Source organism: Girardinichthys multiradiatus, chromosome 8, assembly GCF_021462225.1.
Source record: "Girardinichthys multiradiatus isolate DD_20200921_A chromosome 8, DD_fGirMul_XY1, whole genome shotgun sequence".
Classification (NCBI taxonomy): Eukaryota; Metazoa; Chordata; class Actinopteri; order Cyprinodontiformes; family Goodeidae; genus Girardinichthys; species Girardinichthys multiradiatus.
In genome coordinates, this window is record NC_061801.1 from 12,641,151 (window position 1) to 12,661,316 (window position 20,166).

Here is a 20,166-nt window from a genome sequence, read left to right on the forward strand (position 1 = left end):
AGGTCCATGACAATAACATGCAAGTTACATGAATGTTCTCTGCCTTTTCTCCTTCCAGAGGAGCTGGAGAAGGTTCCGGATGAAGCGGAAGACGAGTGTGACAATATCCGCTCTGTCATCTGCAAACACAGAGACTTACTGCTTTGCAGCTATTGCTGCAGCTGCAGTGTAGTAAGCTCTGTAAGCTTCACACATGCAGAAATAAACGTGAGAAAACATCATGTCTCAGTTCAGCTTTTGTTCTCATGATAGCCATTGAGTATCGCTTGCATCTCAGTCAAGGGCACACAAGTGAAAAACGTCCTCTTTTTTCAGGCTATTGGTGAAATCCCTTTTTAGTAATTTTCAGTGTGATTACAAATGAGAAAATTAACTTTATATCTTTAGGTTTACACCCTTACAAAAACATGTTTCTGGATACACCAACATATTGAGCAAGAAAATTTGTATAATAGCAGTATTAAGAGCCTATGGAACATAACTGTTCATTTAGCACAGCTGAAGAAATATTTGTTTGTTGTTCAAGACCCATGGTGGAACATGCTGTTCTACATATTGCTTGCTGGGGTCTTGGGGCTTCTCCTGATGGTTCTGTTGATTGTGTGCCTGGTCTGCCGGAAAAGATGTCGAGCTAAAAAGGTGGAGGCCGTTGTCCTAAATCAAAGTGAGTGCTTATATCCAAGTCTAACATATCTGATGTCTCTGATGTAGCAAGAATGATAAAAATGTGTGGGATTTTAAATGCTTATTCATATAACAACTAGTTACACTTATGTTGCAGTGACAGAAACAACAACTAGAGACAACTACTCAGATGAAGATGAAGAGGACGAGGCAGACTATGTAAACGTTGAGCCAGTGGACCCCAACAGCCTGAGAGTTGAGAAAGAATATGATGATTCAAATGACTATGAGGAGCCTGATGAGGGTGCTGTCACTTCAGTGGGCAACACAGAAGAACAGAGCAATGAAGAGGACAGCACCAGCTCCGAGCTTGACTATGTCAACTTAGAGACACAAACTGTGGACATTTACGGAGAAGAACTGGATATTTATCAAAACATCTAGATCTCAGCTTGAAGAAATATAACCATGTACCTTAATCACACTTTGTACTTAAGTACATTTAGTTGCTATGGTTTAGTATTGCAACGTTTAGTGGTGTTTATCACTACAGACATCTCTGCCTTTTCAGAAACTAAATTGAGTTTGGAGAAAAAAGATGAATTATATCCATGTTGATTTTTGACAGAATATGTATTGCCTGGGTTAGTCCACAGCCCAAAATGTTAGTTTCACAAAGTTTTAGAAAGCTTCCACTAGCATTAACTTACAAATAGACAGCTCATTTAGTGATATAGCACATGCTTTAAATGTCACAACACGATAAGACTTGCACTTTTTGCAGTCAGTTGCAGTCAACATGGGACTTTGGCAAAGTAAGTGAAGGTGATTATTATGAATCTGAGATGTAAAAGAGGTTGATTTTAGCAATTAGCATTAGAAGTTAGAAAGGTAGTACTTTCTGCATTGCTATCTTGTACGGAAACAATCTGATCACACATCCTGTTGGGCTAACCGGAAGCTTTCCTCTCAGAAGCACTAAAGAACGCCCTAACACGTTGGGAGAAAAAAAGAAACTATAAATTGGCAATATTGTAAATAAATAAAAAATATTGTAACTTGTCAACGGTTAGCCACTAATGATTTTGTAAGTTGGTGTTTGACTGTACTGAAGACAATAAAAAGGTCTATCTCAGTTTTTATTAAGATGGGACTACATATGAACCTCTAGTTCAAAATCTACGTAGACTGTCCAAACCAGAAATGGATCATTCTACTCGGATTACTTAAAATTGTTTTATATACATGAAATCCTTAGTCAATTTGTCAATATCAAAAAGGAACTGCCATTAGGATCAACTTGGAAATGGACAATAAGAACCTCAATATATGGACTAGTAAAAACTGGAGCAAATTGTACATTAAGGAATCTATTCAACATAGATATTTCACATGTCACTACTATAACTATTTGAACAAAAAACGGAGTCCAGTCAGCCAACTTTTGAATACAATGTTGTTAATCATCTCATTTGGCAAACTAGAAGTATTTGTACACCCCAATAGCCACACACACTTTTCATATAGTCCCATTAGAAAGGAAAAAAATAACCCTTTGTTTACAACAATTGAGAGTCATGCTCTGCATTTAAATATGCAGCGTCATTATTTGTGGTAGTGTTAGGCATGCATTTAAAGGCTCTTTTTGTGTCAGATGTGCATTTTAAAAATTACCTGCAGTAAAAAATAAAATGGAAAAGTCAACTTCGTTATCAAGATTTGGAAAAGCTTTCAGGATCTTTGGCTCTAAAACATACCAGTTCTCATATGCTCAGTATGGTTGACATTATCCGACAACATGCCAAGTTGCATAATTAGTAGGAACCTTTGTAGAACAGAGCACAGACATACAGGTCCTTCTCAAAATATTAGCATATTGTGATAAAGTTCATTATTTTCCATAATGCCATAATGAAAATTTAACATTCATATATTTTAGATTCATTGCACACTAACTGAAATATTTCAGGTCTTTTATTGTCTTAATACGGATGATTTTGGCATACAGCTCATGAAAACCCAAAATTCCTATCTCACAAAATTAGTATATTTCATCCGACCAATAAAAGAAAAGTGTTTTTAATACAAAAAACATCAACCTTCAAATAATCATGTACAGTTATGCACTCAATACTTGGTCGGGAATCCTTTGACAGAAATGACTGCTTAATGCGGCGTGGCATGGAGGCAATCAGCCTGTGGCACTGCTGAGGTCTTATGGAGGCCCAGGATGCTTCGATAGCGGCCTTTAGCTCATCCAGAGTGTTGGGTCTTGAGTCTCTCAACGTTCTCTTCACAATATCCCACAGATTCTCTATGGGGTTCAGGTCAGGAGAGTTGGCAGGCCAATTGAGCACAGTGATACCATGGTCAGTAAACCATTTACCAGTGGTTTTGGCACTGTGAGCAGGTGCCAGGTCCTGCTGAAAAATGAAATCTTCATCTCCATAAAGCTTTTCAGCAGATGGAAGCATGAAGTGCTCCAAAATCTCCTGATAGCTAGCTGCATTGACCCTGCCCTTGATAAAACACAGTGGACCAACACCAGCAGCTGACACGGCACCCCAGACCATCACTGACTGTGGGTACTTGACACTGGACTTCTGGCATTTTGGCATTTCCTTCTCCCCAGTCTTCCTCCAGACTCTGGCACCTTGATTTCCAAATGACATGCAGAATTTGCTTTCATCTGAAAAAAGTACTTTGGACCACTGAGCAACAGTCCAGTGCTGCTTCTCTGTAGCCCAATTCCTGTACACGCCTGTGCACGGTGGCTCTGGATGTTTCTACTCCAGACTCAGTCCACTGCTTCCGCAGGTCCCCCAAGGTCTGGAATCGGCCCTTCTCCACAATCTTCCTCAGGGTCTGGTCACCTCTTCTCGTTGTGCAGCGTTTTCTGCCACACTTTTTCCTTCCCACAGAATTCCCACTGAGGTGCCTTGATACAGCACTCTGGGAACAGCCTATTCATTCAGAAATGTCTTTCTGTGTCTTACCCTCTTGCTTGAGGGTGTCAATAGTGGCCTTCTGGACAGCAGTCAGGTCGGCAGTCTTACCCATGATTGGGGTTTTGAGTGATGAACCAGGCTGGGAGTTTTAAAGGCCTCAGGAATCTTTTGCAGGTGTTTAGAGTTAACTCGTTGATTCAGATGATTAGGTTCATAGCTCGTTTAGAGACCCTTTTAATGATATGCTAATTTTGTGAGATAGGAATTTTGGGTTTTCATGAGCTGTATGCCACAATCATCCATATTAAGACAATAAAAGACCTGAAATATTTCAGTTAGTGTGTAATAAATCTAAAATATATGATGTAAAATTTTCATCATGACATTATGGAAAATAATGAACTTTATCACAATATGCTAATATTTTGAGAAGGACCTGTACATTCTTTGTTATACATAACTTTTAAATAACCTTTTGCACTTTTTGGAATTAATCTGCACAAATTTGTTTCTGATAAATTGTACCATCCTTCATGAGTAATCTTTCCAGTTAGAACTAAAAAGGAGTTTAAAACTAGGTATAAAATTTGCACTTTGCTTCGCAATGTATACATAAGCTGCATGTTTGCCATTACATTTGACTAAAATGAACCTTTTTTCTTTAAGTTTGCCTCAGACTGAAGCTTTTGAAAAAAAAAAAAAAAAAAATCTACTGTTGGCATCATTTTGCAGCTGTAAGAATTGCTGTTCAGGCTTTTGTAGAACTTAACTAAATTGGCAGATGCTTGAACAGCTGTGAGTGTTGCATAAGTTTTTAAAATTGTTTTATACACCAAAAGCCAGGCAAACATACTGAAATTCAAACAGCCTTCCGTTTGCTCAAAGAGGAACTACCACTGCTTCTTTTACTGCAGCTTCAACATAAGCACAATGTGGCCGTTTTCAGTTAATGTGTCACATTTGGCAATGCAAAAAAACCCATCTAAAGTTATTTAAAAAAAAAAAAAAAATCTTCCCTCTGACAACTAAAGATATGTAGATGGTCAACTGCAGAGTGATGCAACAACTTGCAAGTAAGTCAATAAAGAGCTCTTAAGCTCTAGAACGCAAAAAGACAGATTTTGAGAAACTCATTGTCTCAAATGGTTAATTGAGCAAAAGATATGCGTTAATTATACAGAAGTTCAAAAATATTTATCTGGATTTCAGTGACGTTACAGCCAATACAGTTATTGCATAATAAAATGAGATCCTCTAGTCTTTAAACTCTTGATCACATGGAGTCTCGTATTGATTTTTGCTCACCTGCTGCAGTCCGTTACAATTTACATCTCAGAAAAACAGTTTCATTTTAGTGTGGATATTGTATGATTAGCTTTGATGGATTGAATTCGACAGACTTTTGAAAAAGGCATACAAAACTAGCCAAAAGGGTTTGTGCAACAGTGGAATGAAAAGCAAAAATACCCATAACCCTTTAAGACAAGCAACTTCACTGGATTACTTTGGAATTGTATAATTCTAGACCCACAAAGTGGTGCATAAATGCAAACTGACTGAAAGGCTGTGTTTTTGGCTTGGTTCCCTGTAGAAGTCATGTTTTTGGAACTGTCAGCACTTTAGATAACCATCAGCATAAAAGGCATGACAGAAGGACCATCACATTCGAACCTACAAATAACGCTTTACCATTTCACTAAACACATGCATATAGAAATCCTGTCTCTGCATACATACCAGAGACATCACACCTCAATGCAGACTTTTGGCTAAACCCATTTCCAGCAGCAGTTTGAGTCAAGCTATTTTTTCGACCAGGGCATGGTATAACTCGAGACGAGTTGGTGGTTTTGTGCAACTAAAAATTCATATCAAGTGTGGTCAACCATCACATTAGCTATGCCTTGAATGATGTCCAACTGGCTGAACTGAACAGTTATTTAAAAGCTGAAACATAGAGATATTAGCTGTGCAATTTTCCTGCAAATTCAAAAGCATTTGACTAAAATAAAATGCACACTAGGTAAAATAACACCCTGCCAAACAAGTTTGTAAAACTTTGTTAAACTGGCTAGTAGGTCATGTTTTTGTGAAAAGTCCACATCACAAAATTTAGCTTGTGGGATTTGGATCATAAAGGCAAAATAACAGCTTAATAGTGCTTTAAGAATCTTGTATTATATGGGCCACATTTTCCAGAATTGTAGTTGAAAATTAGTTGTACTGTAATTAAAATAAAAATAAAAAGTACAGGTTAAACTATGCAGGAAGTCATCAGCTGGTTACTTTACATAAGAGCTTTAAAATGCCACGACAGTCTGAGTTAAAGCCATTTTATTTTAAACTTGTTTTTTGAATTTGGAAAATTTCCCACAATCACTGAATTACAGAAGTGAGCTGTGAACATGCCTTCAGTACTCAGAATTAATAAATTTGCATTTAGATGTTGCAATTTTGGGTGAAACTAGAGACAATACATTTTCAAACAGGATAGTTTTGAAGGTTTATGAGCATGTGCAAAACAAGAAAAATGACAGTGTCCATAAGATTTTCAAAGAAACTGGTCAGTTCATTTCATCTGCTGTGGGATAGAAAAAGCAACCACTAAAGCCACTTGTTGATTCACTGAATCAGTGTGAAGGAGGCAACGGATCAAAAGCCTTACTGCATCATTACTGATTTATTTCTTTAGCAAAGATAGCATTAGCAGTGAACATCGAAACGTTCTTTTACACAGCACAATTCTTTCATCAGAAGATCATATCAAAACATTTACTGAATGGATCAGTCGACAGGTACAAGAACTATCAGAACTGTCAAAGGTGGGTGTGATAAAAAACAAAACCTGGTGGTTCAGGGACAAGAGTAAGAAAAGTTCATTTGGATCATCTTGCACAGGGCAGCTTGTCCTGAAGGTAGGTGTGAGATGAAGATCTCAGTTTGCCCTTTAATCCTTTTCACTGGAAAGGATGGGGAAAAAGAATTAGGGTTCTATTATTGTGAGGTAAAGAACAGGCAAAGCTGCTTACTTGTGGGCAAACCTGTGGTCAAGCAAAAGGATTCCCAAAAGCATCTCCAAAGGCATCTCTGGAACCAGAAGTTTGAGCAACAGTGTTCTGCAAAAGAAATGCGAACATTGTGACCAAAGGTGCTTAAAGAGCCAAAATAGACATCTAACCGCATTAATGAAGTTTACTTACCATTGCTACAGGGGGTGCTCCAAAAGGATTTGGATCTGGGGCACCAAAAGCTTGATCAAACATGTCATGACTGAGGTCCTGTCCCAGCGTTGGTGCTGAACTGTTTGGGACTGGAGCCGAAGAGAAGGCAGCATCAAGAAGGTCAGGAGTAAAACTTTGAGCAGCTGTCGGTGCAGTAAATTGCACAGGGGTCTGCTTTGGAGCATCTAAAGAGACAAATGTGGGTTCCTTAGCATGTGTTACACAGCCTAAGGGATGGCTTGGATTGCATGAAGTAAGGTTCTATAAAAGGCGTTACCAGTAATAGCTCCATTACCTGTAGTAGAGGGTCATATCACAGTGAGAAGCTCTCAGAATAATGAAAGACTTGAGACAAGTACCCTTAGTTTTAGTTGATTTTATCAATTTAAAACAGAATATTTACACCCATGGGATACAATATGTTGACACTAGACATCTACTTAAACAAGACAGATTTTTGTCAGTGTCATAGTTGAATAATGTCCATTTATGCAAAGTTACATTGGTTGAGGCTAGCAGCTATGACTTGTTGGTCCACTCAGTCTGCCAAGAGTGGGGTAAATTTTCTCCGGCATGAAATGCTCCCAAACAGCCACCTATCTAACAAGCAGTTAGCCTTATTATGGCTATGGTTTGGGCATGAGCCAATAAGGATGTCAAGGTATGCCATGTTTTAGAAGATTTAAAAACATCACATTTCTTATGTTACCGTTCCTCATTGCCCACTCAATTTTTTTTTTTTGGCAGCACTAGTAGCCTTAATTTTTTTTCCCCATAGTAGGCAGACAGGAATTGGGGTAGAAAGGAATGCAGCATAGGTCTCCGTGGACAGGACTCAAACTCAGTATGGCTGCGTCAAGGACTAAGGCCTCTGTATATGAGTGCCACAATGGGTCTTCTGCTAGACCACATCTGTGAGTTACGCCATCACTTTTGAGACAGAAATTTGGCCATTTGGAAATATTTCCTAGCGCCAAAACAGTGTTCCGGTCAGTTGTATTATAGCCACACCATTTTAATAAGATCCTTTTTAACTGAAGAGTAAAACCAATTTGCTTGAATGCTCTAAATGCATTGTTCTGTTTCATGTAAGGAGTTTTATACTGCATCATTGTAAAGTGTTCGGTTTCAGTGTGCCTCTTGGCCAGGTCTCATTTGCAAAAGATATTTCAAGCGACATCTGGGTTAAATAAATATAAAAGTTACAGTTGGAAAGCTTCCAACAGTATTTCTGTTAAATGGCCAAGCGCAGCTTCGCTATCTGCTGAGACAGACTGACTAACTCTAGACACAAGTAAAGCCAATACTAGAGACCAGAGAAGCAAAACATATTTTGCACAAAAAAAAAACAAAAAAAACCTGACCTACCAAATCAAATAAAAATAAAATAAAATATTCCTACTGTTCATAAAATCAGGGAACAAATGGTAATACTTTTGAAATAGAATTATACAAATAGATTTTTTTAATTTGTGTAAATATCTCAACCGTGGTATTTTCCAATGAATTTTCAATGTATTGTAATGAGAATCCCATACAGTCTATGCTCTTCAACAGATAAAGGAACCATTATTGCATCTTACTTCAAAAAATCCAAACTAACCCTTTACTTTAAAAATAACTTGAGTCATATAACAACTTACCATTACCATCAAGTGAGGACATCTGATTAATATCAAAGTCATCATGGTCTGCAGCATCCTGAGCCAGACCCACTTTATTGGAAAAGTACTCATCAAATGGCACCGCCTCCTTGTTAGCAGGGGGTGGAGCAGAGCTTGGCATGAGCTCCCCTTTCCTTGCTGGGATAGCAGGTAGTTTGGCAATCTGGAAGTTCTTGAACATGTCCTTTCCTGTTTTCTTCTCCTTATCTCCAAGAGGATCCAAAGCTGTGAAGGCACTGTTTTCCACTCGTGGCGGGGTTTCCTTAACTGGTGGCCTTGGAGGGGGGCGTGATGGACCATGGTCTCCCATCGCTTGGAAGGGATTGGACGTAGCAGGCTGACTCCACTGGAGGTGAGGTGGAGAGAGGGGTGCGGCACTAAACTGTGGCACCACCTGCGGGCCCCAGCCTGGGGGCTGCATGGGAACGCCAAAGGCAGTTGGTTGTGGAAAGTTAGGTATAAGGCCAGGAGTGACAATTCCTGGCATGGGGAACATTGCGGGTACAGCAGGGGAGGTGCCCCACATGCCTACAGCAGGTACACTTGTAGCTGGCGGACCCAAATGTAAACTGCCTGAACGCGCATTAAACAGTAAAAGTTTACAACAAATTAACCAAAGCTTGAAAGTGAATAAAAAAATAAAAAATAAAAAACTGAAAAAAAGTTAATTACCTAAAGCAGGTATGGTTGAAGGAACAGTATTTGTGGGTGTATTGTTGAAAAGGTCAGCTGGAGATGTCTCAGAAGACACAGGAGCACCAAACAGGTCTGTACCAAAGAGGTCACTTGAACCAGACTAAAATCACAGAAGAAAAAGGATTAAATAATAAAAAAAAAAAGAAACTAAAGCATTTTGTGCCACACTACATGCATATAAAATAGTTACCCAGGACTGCTCAATTACAACTTGGCATGCTCAAAAACAAAATATAAATAAATAAATAGCTGAATACTGATGAGTACGCATGCTTTGTGACACTTACCAGTGCTCTTTAGTCGATGGAAGCACGAATATTAAGAATAGTTTAACAGCCAAGGTGAGAAAAAGTGGTCATTCAGCAGCACAGTCAAAATGCAGTCTATCGAAGCAGCATCTAATCACCAGTGCAAGCATAAAAGGGAAGTCCTAAAAGATTCAGAAGTCATTTTGAAGCCTTGCATGGCACCCATGACCAGACATTTGCCAACCTATCCTTACAGACACCAGTGAGTAACCCACCAAGATCCAGAAAAGGAGATGTTAGCACCTATCGGGAAGTAAGAACCCCATTTTCATGCAACTTCACCAACTCATCCTGCTGTGTGATTTCACCTTTGCACTCCTTCGACCTCGTCCAGACTTAGAGCTCTGTGGAGGTGGCCTTATGACAACAGAGTCATTATGAGTTGCCGGTGGTTCTGGATGACTCGTTATGTCGTTAGAGACAGGGGACGTTTTCAAACTGGAGTCGAAAAACGGGTTTTTGGTTGAGTGTGCTTGTTGAAATTCATTCCCATCCATCATTGTTATGGCGGTGCCCTGTGTTATACTACCCCCTAGTGGCCACTGTCCATTATTGAGAGCAAGTATAATTGATTTACTGGATAATACATTTATCTGCTGACTGTGTTCAGTGTCTCTATTCAAACTGTAAAAGTCTGTCTTAATGGTGTTGCCAGAAGTGATGTTCAGGTTATTGGTAGGGGACACAAGTGTATCAGGTACAAAACTATTGGGAGGACTAGAAGGCGGGTCATCTCCAAATGGATCACTGTCTGGAGCAGGAAAATAGCCAGAGGTTGAGGAAGTAATTTGAGAATTTGTGGATGTTTTATAGTCGGGGGCAGGAGAGGTTAGAAAAGAGATATCCTTTATGCAATTTTGATTGCCGTCAACTCCAGCAGAAAAGTCCAACAACAGAATGTCATTAGATTCCTGGTTAACATGAGGGACAGTGAGAAAAGAGATTCATGAATCAATTTTGGAGAAGGACAAGTGCATATTAACAAAATGAGAAACAATCACAGTGAGAGAGAAGTTATTTAAAGCTGCTGCAAGTGGAACATTTAAAACTAAAAACATTGATCTGCCTTCTCCAGGTCCACAAAACACATGTGAACCGGTTGGGCAAACTCCCATGAACCCTCGAGCACCCTGTAGAGGGTATAGAGCTGGTCCAGTGTTCCACGGCTGGGACGAAAACCACACTGTTCCTCCTGAAGCCGAGGTTCAACTATCGGTCGGACTCTCCTCTCCAATACCCTGGCGTAGGCCTTACCAGGGAGGCTGAGGAGTGTGATCCCCCTGTAGTTGGAACACACCCTCCGGTCCCCCTTCTTATAAAGGGGGACCACCACCCCAGTCTGCCAATCCAGAGGCACTGTCCCCGACCGCCACGCAATGTTGAAGAGGCGTGTCAACCATGACAGCCCTACAACATCCAGACACTTGAGGTACTCAGGGCGGATCTCATCCACCCCCGAAGCCTTGCCACCGCGGAGCTTTTTAACCACCTCGGTGACTTCAGCCTGGGTGATGAAAGAATCCAACCCCGAGTCCCCAGCCTCTGTTTCCACCACGGAATGCGTGATGGCAGGATTGAGGAGATCCTCGAAGTACTCCTTCCACCGCCCGATAATGTCCTCAGTCGAGGTCAGCAGTCTCCCGCCCCCACTATAAACAGTGTTGGCAAAGCACTGCTTCCGACTGTGCATTCGACTGTGTCCCTCGTGATGCCCTGTGGGGGGTGCTCCAGGAGTATGGAATCGGGGGCCCTTTATTAGGGGCCATCCGGTCCCTGTACGAGCGGAGCAGGAGTTTGGTCCGCATTGCCGGCACTAAGTCGGACCTGTTCCCAATGCATGTTGGACTCCGGCAGGGCTGACCTTTGTCGCCGGTCCTGTTCATAACTTTTATGGACAGGATTTCTAGACGCAGCCAAGGGCCGGAGGGGGTCTGGTTTGGGGACCAGTGGATTTCGTCTCTTCTTTTTGCGGATGACGTGGTCCTGCTGGCCCCCTCTAGCCAAGACCTACAGCATGCGCTGTGGCGGTTCGCAGCCGAGTGTGAAGCGGCTGGGATGAGGATCAGCTCCTCCAAGTCCGAGGCCATGGTACTCGACCGGAAAAGGGTGACTTGTCCTCTTCAGGTTGGAGGGGAGTTCCTGCCTCAAGTGGAGGAGTTTAAGTATCTCGGGGTCTTGTTCACGAGTGAGGGAAGAATGGAGCGGGAGATCGACAGACGGATCGGTGCAGCTGCCACAGTAATGGGGGCGCTGTGCCGGTCCATTGTGGTGAAGAGAGAGCTGAGCCGAAAAGCAAAGCTCTCAATTTACTGGTCGGTCTACGTTCCTACCCTCACCTATGGCCATGAACTTTGGGTCATGACCGAAAGAACGAGATCACGGATACAAGCGGCTGAAATGAGCTTCCTCCGTAGGGTGGCCGGGCACTCCCTTAGAGATAGGGTGAGGAGCTCGGCCATCCGGGAGGAGCTCGGAGTAGAGCCGCTGCTCCTCCACATTGAGAGGAGCCAGTTGAGGTGGCTCGGGCATCTATACCGGATGCCTCCTGGACGCCTTCCTCGGGAGGTGTTCCAGGCACGTCCCACCGGGAGGAGGCCCAGGGGACGGCCCAGGACACGCTGGAGGGACTATGTCTCTCGGCTGGCCTGGGAACGCCTTGGGCTCCCCTGGAGGAGCTGGAGGAGGTGTCTGGAGAGAGGGACGTCTGGGCGTCTCTGCTGAGTCTGCTGCCCCCGCGACCCGGTCCTGGATAAGCGGAAGACGACGAACGAACGAACGAACATTGATCTGAGGATCGACATTTAATTGGGCAAGGACCCTCTAACTTTTCATGTGATGGACAAAAGTAATGTAAAGTTTAAGGAAGATAATATCACCAGTGTGGTGTACGTTTGTATTTAGCAATCAGATGCATGCCTTATTGGGACATCTCTACCAGCTTCACACATCTTAATACTAGTTTAATTCTTTGTATCGTCGCTCAAGTGTAGACTGAACATCTCATTGACAATTTTCAGTCTTACCACAAATTTGAGATTAGCTTTAGGTCAGGACTCTGACTGGGCAATTCTATGCTTTGTTTAGTTTAATCCTGAGGATGTTAATAGTAGTCTTGCTAGAAGGTGAACATGAGCACCAGTTTTACAGCCTACACTAGAGCACCTTGCTTGACATGTTTTCCTTGCATGGTTTTTTGCCCCCATTCAAATTTTCTTAAAGTTGTTGCTCAACTATGCCTTTGTCCTTGCTACTCCATCATTAAGACCAGATTAGTTGAGTGCATGACTAACAGCTGTCTTGGTGACTGGTTCTTCCGCAGCTGTGGAATCTCTGCAGCTCCTCTAGAGCTGCCATGTTCCTGGGCCGTTTGTCCAGCCATTATAGGTGGAAGGTCATGTCTTTGTAGTTTTGAAGCTGACAGATTGAACAGAGCTGTGAGTTGTTCAAAGTTTGGCATACTGTCAATTTTACCCTGCCTGAAACCTCTCCACAAGTTTATCCCTGACATTTACGTGTTCTCTTGTCTTCATGGCATCACTTGCTCAATGGTATTCCCAAACAAAGCAATGGGCCCTTCACAAACATGGTTGTAACTAATAGGCATCTTCTGAAGGAAGAGTGAAGGGTGCTGAAGACAAATCCACACCATGTAAAGGATTTTTCAAAGCGCATGCATCATTTTCCTCCTTCACAATTAAGTATCACTTTATGTCTACCACAGGAAATAAGATACATAAGAGTTTGTTTTGGCAAAAATCCAATGTTTTAATTTAGAAGTTATGGAAACTGATCATCATCCTTGAATAAATATAACAGTGCTGACACTTCAGTCGTTTGCCGTTTCTCAAAATAGAATATTAAAGTCAGCAGGGGTCAAAATCAAACTCAACTTGTAGCAGCTTTAAAGTACAGATGAACAATGAGATTGGTAAAAGGATAAAAACCTTTGATCATTTCCAGAAACAGCTTTTAGTTTGGTGTTAATTATTACACACCGAGAAACCTAAAAGATGTTGAGCTTCAATAAAGCCATTTTAATCTAACAATCATTGCGTCTTGTCTGTTTTAGATAAAACTGTAGTACACAGTGAAACAAAGAATGAATAATGTTAGCCTGCCATACCAAAGATAATTCCAATATGCTGCCCAGGTAGAAATGACTGCAACTACAAACTTACATTTGGAGCCCTGATGTCTGGAGGAGTTGTAATGTCTCCAAAAAGGTCAAGCTGTTCCACTGGCTGGAAATGAAAAGAACTTAAATTTGAAACTTTTTAAAAAAAAAAGGCATTAAAAGAAAAAGAAAAAAAAAAAGTTACCTGGGCAGCCTTTGATTCGCCATCAGTGCTCTGCAAGGCACCTCCATTCTAATGAAGCAGGGAAAAGTCAAGCGGAGTCCAACCCTTTTCTTTAAAAAAGCAGCTTTAGAGTTCTTACCTCAACAACCGCAGAGCCATTTTCAGCCTGTAAACAGAGTTACAATGTTAAGGATTAGATTTTTTCCCTAAATTTTGCTGACGCACATGTCATATCAGGCAGGAGGATGCCATTCCCTGAAAGAACACAGAGAGGCACTGTTGATTTTCAGGAGCTACAACCAGTACAGTGTCCTGCCGGATGAAGACAAAATTATTTCTCCCACAAAGAAATGCAGTCACTGCTTAACAGTTTAAGGGAGTGAAAATAAATTACAGCTTAAATCTAATGGTTACCTTCTGTGATGACTCCGCTTCTTTCTTCCTCATGTTGAAGATGACTTGGAAAAGATCTTTCAGATCGATGACCAAGGGTTCTGCCTGCGTGTTACCACAGAAAGCAAAGGTTCATTGTTGCCCTGTTCTGTAACTTAGCTCATGTGCCTTCAATTGTTACCTGCTGTGCTGTTTTTATGGCAAAGAACTGATGCTGTCCTTCAGCCCCACATACATATCCAAACGCTCTGTTGTCTGTTACATCTCTGGCAATGAAGGAAATCTTATTCACCACATGCTCATGTTCAATTACCTAAGACAGTGAAAAAAAAAAAAAAATACTGGAATTTATCTGAAATCAAAGTAGTAATCCTGCACATAAGAGTAAATGAGACTCACTCCTGATTTCTCATCAATGATCTTTAATCCAGACATGGAGATGTTGACCCAGATTCTCTGTTTGTGCTTGCCTTGGGACCGAGCAGCTACCGCCATCCCCTTGAGGAAAAAATAAATGCTGCTATGTTGCAGGAAATTTGTTCATAAACTCCACCACAAGTAAACTGGTATAAAGCAACAATAACAGTTTAAAATTGCATCTGGTTCAAACAGTCATGCTGTACCTTAAGCTTCATCATAGAGTCCTGGCACATTTTATCGCCACGGGCCTCGGAGACATCATCAATGCCAATCAGCTTGGCTTTGTACCTCACACCATCTCCTTGAAACCTGCTCAGGAGGTACTCATCTGTTTTTTCTGGAACTAAGAAAAGGAAAATTTTGCCTTTATTAAAAAAAAAAAAAAAAAAAAAAAACACAACTCAAGTTCAAGTATATAAAACATGGAAAAAAAAACAAAAAAAAACACATGATTAAACAGTTACATTATGTATTTTGGAAAGCAGTTTCAGATAGGTCAAAAATGCTGAATCTCAATTGAATTGCATATTAGCTGAATACATTACACCACATCTCATTTTCATTTAAATAAATTTAAATCAGAAATAAATTTATTCATTCAATCCCCCCCCCCAATGGACTGAATATCGACCCCAGAATATCTGAGCAACCTCCTGTTGGTACAAATTCATTGGAGTTAAACATAAAGTCTATATTGGTTGTAGAAGCAGATGGGAAACAGTCTGCTTTAGATTACATGTTTTACCCATAAATCAGGTGGATTAAAACTGTAAAAGACAATCAAAATGGCCATCACACATTTGGAGGCAGGGACACTTAAAATAGCAGGTGCTAAAGAGCATAACAATTGGCACTCCAGCAGTAAATAATATGGATCCAAAGATCCAATAATAGATCCAATTTCCAAATGCAGACATTACCATGTGCCGTTATGTTCTGTTAGTATGACTTACAGATCTTTGAAGGAAACCGAAACTTCATAATCTGTTCACTTCAAAGAGTCGATTAAATGACATGTACATTTTCAAAAATTTACATATTTCAAAAGGAGAAGCGAATTCATCACCAAAATGTTAAATATTAAATTTTGGGAAACCTGACATGTAGAGCAAGCTCAAAACAAAATTGAGTTATAGGAATCAACTGAGAATATTTTCATTTAAAAAAAAAACAAAAAAACAAAACAAAAACCTTGACATTTACAAAATACATTTATGAAATATCAAAAATATTAAATACCCATGCGATCCTTTTCAAGTATTGTCTGCATTGAAACCATTTTAATGCAGTTTGTAATATAGAAACAAAGAAAAAGTCAAATGTAACACAAAAGAGGAAAGAAAAGTGCACTTGAGCTGCTTTGGAAGAAACATTAATAACCTACAGCAACATTAAATATAACAATTAAAGCAACACACTAATCGTTTCATTTCTGAGCAAGGAGCACATTGTGACAGTCTTCTCTCTCCCGCTGCATGCATCCAGGTCAGGTCGCACAGTGCCACACAGCCGTCTGTTGCCAAGACATGTGACAAAAACAAACTAAATGAGCATGTGCTCTGAATGCTCATACCACATCCCCACATTTAATTCGCCCAAGAACATTAAAATTAAACTGAAAAAGTTGCAAGTGCAGAACATTCTAAGCTAGTAAAAAACAATGAGCATTGAGAATGAATTCCCATCGTTCAAGGTAAAGAGCTGTTCAAAAGAATTGGATCGTTCGTGAACGTCACATCACTTTGCATAACAAATGGCCAACCCTCAACACAGATGAATTGACAATTCAAATATGCCACTGTTTCTCCAAAAAAAAAAAAAGAAATCACTGATCTCAAAATATATAAAAAAGTTAAATTGCTACATAGCCATTTAAAAAGAACAACATTTCTCAGAACAAGCAAGCAGCCTTCAGTCATTGTTATAGCTCGCTACCAACAGCAGCCAGGACTGTAGCCCATTAGCGTTATTGGCTGCGGTGTTACACAGACCCTCTTAACCCATGGATTAAAATCATTACCATTCCAGTAATAAAAATTTATTTGCAAACCTTTTAGTTACTTGACTAGTGAAGCCCTAATGCTATTCCAGTCATGTTTCTGACACACACCTTCATTCTGGTATGCTGAAAACACACCATAAGCTTTTAAAAACAGGTAAATTGATAGCCTTAATCAAGGCTATACCACAATTATGTTACCTTTACATCAATAACCCACCTTTCCTCTTCTCTTTTTTCAACTGGGCCTTGGGTGTGGTTGTCACAGGAGAGGTGGTAGGGCTGATGGTAGTCGAGGCTGTGGATGGGGAACTTGGGTCAGCAGTTGCTGGTACACTGTTTTCCACCTCTGTAGACATTGCCTGAAGGGATTCAACTCCACTGGACAACTGACAAGCTGAGGCAAAGCAGACTGCAGCTCCGTGTTCTGGTGCAGAGATGTCAACCAAGCATATGACTCAACACCCACACATGCTTCTCTTTTTGTTTGTCTGGAGCAGAAAAAGTAGACTGATTAGCACTGGTAGGGGGAAAAATAAAAACAAAAGACTCCAGGTAAGTCGGCAAAAAACAGTGCTGGACTATTTAAAAAAAAAAAAAAAAAAAAAAAAAAAGGCCGTAGCTGAAAGACGTTCATGCAGAAAGAGCTTCGTGTAAAAGATTTTTTGCTCATCACAGTAAATTATTAAACAATGTACAATAAAATGTTTACCACGATATAAACACCCAACAGAAACAAGCCATTATGACCAATAAAACACTCACAAGACCGCACAAGACACTTTAACCCCTACCCTAAAAATTATAAAATCTTTTTTTGGATTCTAAACAAAACTATTTCTAAACTTATTTTGAGTTTTTATTTTTTTGCTCTTCTAACACAATTCTGCCAAGACTGTATTCACTTTACCATTTAAGAAGAAACTTCATCATGCTACTTGGCAGTCCATTAAAAAAAAAAAAAAAAAAAAAAAAAAAAAAAAAAAACTCACTGAACCAGGGGACCAAGAATTTGCCAGCATCATTAATGTTGCTAGAGAGATGCCCACATTTACATACCCACGTTCAATCAAAAACTATTGGCCCAGAAAACATAAGCACAAACATGCAAAACTGCTAATAACCAATATTTAATCTGCAGTACCCATATAGATTTGTTACAGTAGCAAACTCACTGAAACATCCGAGTCAAATCATCACTGTACAAGGCTTACAATTACAAGCATTCAGATACAACAAAAAGAACCACACAGCCACCATGGCCTTTGCTGCCAAAGAAAACCATCCAGCACAACACCTGCTGTGTCTGGCTGTAGACATACCTTTGGGATCAGCTCCAGAGGGAACACTGGTTAAAGCACTGATGTAAAATGCCTGTGACTACCGCTGGGCAGACCAAAGGTTGGAAATGGGCAAAGGTTGACCAGTTACCTAAGGTTAATCTTCCGCTAGCGGAGCAAGAGATCTCGTGATGCCCAGCTAAGCAAGTACAAGAGGAAATTGGTGACCATAGAATGATAATTTGCCTACAGTCCTCTTATTTTGAAACCTTGAAGAAGGAATGCCAGACTATCAAAAACAGATAAGTTGGAAGCAGAGGAAATGAGACTGATAATGACTGAGATTTAAAAAAAATGTATACCTGCTGGTCATCAAATGTGCTTCAGCTTGGTGCCAATAATTATCTCACAATGAGCAACACCTGATCATGCAAGGGGGGACCAGGCCTGATTTCAGACCCTCCCACTGGCCCTCCTACTCAATTTTGCTGGGACAATGTACATTATTTTAGTATAGCTATTGAAATGGTTCAAGTTGTAATCTACCTGCTACATCTTGATTGTTAAAAACTACCCTGCAAAATGAAAAAAACAATTTTAAAAATCCGGTAATTAGGTTTTAATTGTGTAGTTCTTTGAGAGCTACTGTAAAAGTGTAAAACAATAAACCTTGATGTTATCTGCCAGTGCTGGTGTTAAAAAAACCCACCATACAGCAGTCCCTTTTATGTTTGCTCCACAGTTTGCCTTGTTAATCACTGCAGTCCAGGCAACCTTCAGTGCTTGTTAATGCTCCACTTGCATAAACTTGACACATGATTTTTCATCTCTATCAGAAGTCCCTCTAACTGAAGGACAACCTAATAAAACGGGTGTAATGTCAGCACTTCCTGGATAGATCTGAGTTACATTTTAACCAATATCCCCCAAAGGCTGCCTGTTTGGATGAAAATGGAAAATCTGGAAGTTTCTTTACAGAATGCACTGGTGTCACAACACAACTACAACTCTATCACAGAGAACATGAGTAACTCTTTGTGTCAGCAGAATTATGGCAGTGCTGAGGGCAGAAATGTCACAATGTAGGGCCGTCAGGAAACGTAAACTTCTGCACATCTGGAGGAAATCAGGGAATGAGTCAGTCTGCAAATGAATGAGATGGTGAAATACCACAGGGCCCACTGTGAACACAAAGGGCAGTAACTTCCAAAATGCTTTTAGAATTAAACAAGGAAGAATGCTCGGAGGTGGCGAATAGTTAAAAATACACTTCTCTACAGTTAAAATAGTTATTTTTTTTCCTCACATTTAAATAGAATATATCTGGGAAGAAAAGGTGATCTCATAGAGCAGAAAAAAAAATTATGAGTCAGGCGAAAACAATTAAATACGGTTTTACATTCATACTAAAGTGACGTCTCTCTATATTTCAATTACAAAAAGAAAGTGTATAATGTGTTAAAAAAAATCTTCTTTTACACCCATAACAGTCGCTACTACGAGACGACCAACTCATAAACACTTTAGCAGCCTTACTGTAGTACTTTAAACCGACAACCTGTGGTGTCGCTGAGGATCTGATGGAAAAATGTTGTGAAACGACATAATGACGTACCTGTTTAAACGCGCGAGGTGTCAAAACGAGCTACTTTGTTGTCGCCGTCGCACCTCGGCGGCTCTGCAGCAAAAATGAGGGAATTCAAACCCAGCTTCGGACAGCGAGCAGAGAAGTCTGGCCTTTTCTGCTAAATACCACACATGAGCGACTTCAGCCAGCTCCAGCTTTAACTCTTCGCTGTCTGACTCACTGCTTCTTTAAAGAGGCAGAAGGGCGGTCACTGTTAGGGTAGAAACATTGTGAGTCAGAAAACATGCGTTCATAATGTGGGATTAAAAATCTGCTCTTTTTTTATTCGCTGTTACATTTAAAAAACTAACAGGGCCTACTGAATTTAGTGCACGGATTGATTAAGGCTTAAAGTTACACTTTTTGAGATTAGCTATAGGAAATGGATGGATACATATAAACCTGTTTGTCTGACCGGGGGCCTATCACATTTATAGGGGTGCCTCACCCACCTTACCCCTTTCTTGGTGGCATCCCTGTTTTTTTTTTTTTATTGATTTCCGTTGCTCTCTTCTGTAACTTTGGTTTAACATAAAAATAACTCTATTATGCTACCTGTTAACAGTCAGCAGCTAGATTAAGGCGGTATTTATGACCCCTGGTTTTCCTGTCATTTGATTAAAAAAAAAAGACAAAGTTGAAGTATGTAACTGATGAAAACTTTTTTCACATTAAGTAAAAGTATAAT

The 20,166-nt window shown here is 40.3% G+C and overlaps 1 protein-coding gene across 5 annotated transcripts; it reads right to left on the reverse strand.

Moving 5' to 3' along the window:
* Positions 1 to 5,891: 5,891 nt before the first annotated feature.
* Positions 5,892 to 19,641, reverse strand: dab2 (DAB adaptor protein 2). Of its 5 annotated transcripts, none has more exons than XM_047372678.1 (15): positions 19,467 to 19,641; positions 16,792 to 17,062; positions 14,776 to 14,915; positions 14,552 to 14,650; positions 14,334 to 14,465; positions 14,174 to 14,257; positions 13,899 to 13,925; positions 13,781 to 13,828; positions 13,640 to 13,702; positions 9,770 to 10,372; positions 9,130 to 9,253; positions 8,437 to 9,030; positions 6,773 to 6,978; positions 6,602 to 6,688; positions 5,892 to 6,532 (listed from the first exon to the last, which is right to left on the reverse strand). In XM_047372678.1, exons 2-14 carry the CDS (start codon positions 16,928 to 16,930, stop codon positions 6,620 to 6,622), a joined length of 2,328 nt encoding a protein of 775 aa, XP_047228634.1. In that variant the 5' UTR covers positions 16,931 to 17,062; positions 19,467 to 19,641; the 3' UTR covers positions 5,892 to 6,532; positions 6,602 to 6,619. The 5 variants fall into 5 exon arrangements, with proteins under 5 accessions (XP_047228634.1, XP_047228630.1, XP_047228633.1 ...); XM_047372674.1 differs by having other exon boundaries at positions 6,614 to 6,688; positions 19,467 to 19,640; XM_047372677.1 differs by lacking the exon at positions 19,467 to 19,641 and adding an exon at positions 18,214 to 18,237 and having other exon boundaries at positions 6,614 to 6,688.
* Positions 19,642 to 20,166: the final 525 nt, after the last annotated feature.

What these genes read in the sequence shown, in the direction of transcription:
- dab2 (XM_047372678.1), bottom strand. Translation starts at nt 16,930, where the DNA reads ATGTCTACAGAGGTGGAAAACAGTGTACCAGCAACTGCTGACCCAAGT. An exon ending in CCATAAAAACAGCACAGCAG is followed by an intron (nt 14,258 to 14,333) that starts GTAACAATTGAA and finishes GGTAACACGCAG; the next exon opens with GCAGAACCCTTGGTCATCGA. An exon ending in GAGGTCGAAGGAGTGCAAAG is followed by an intron (nt 9,254 to 9,769) that starts GTGAAATCACAC and finishes CTGTGATTTTAG; the next exon opens with TCTGGTTCAAGTGACCTCTT.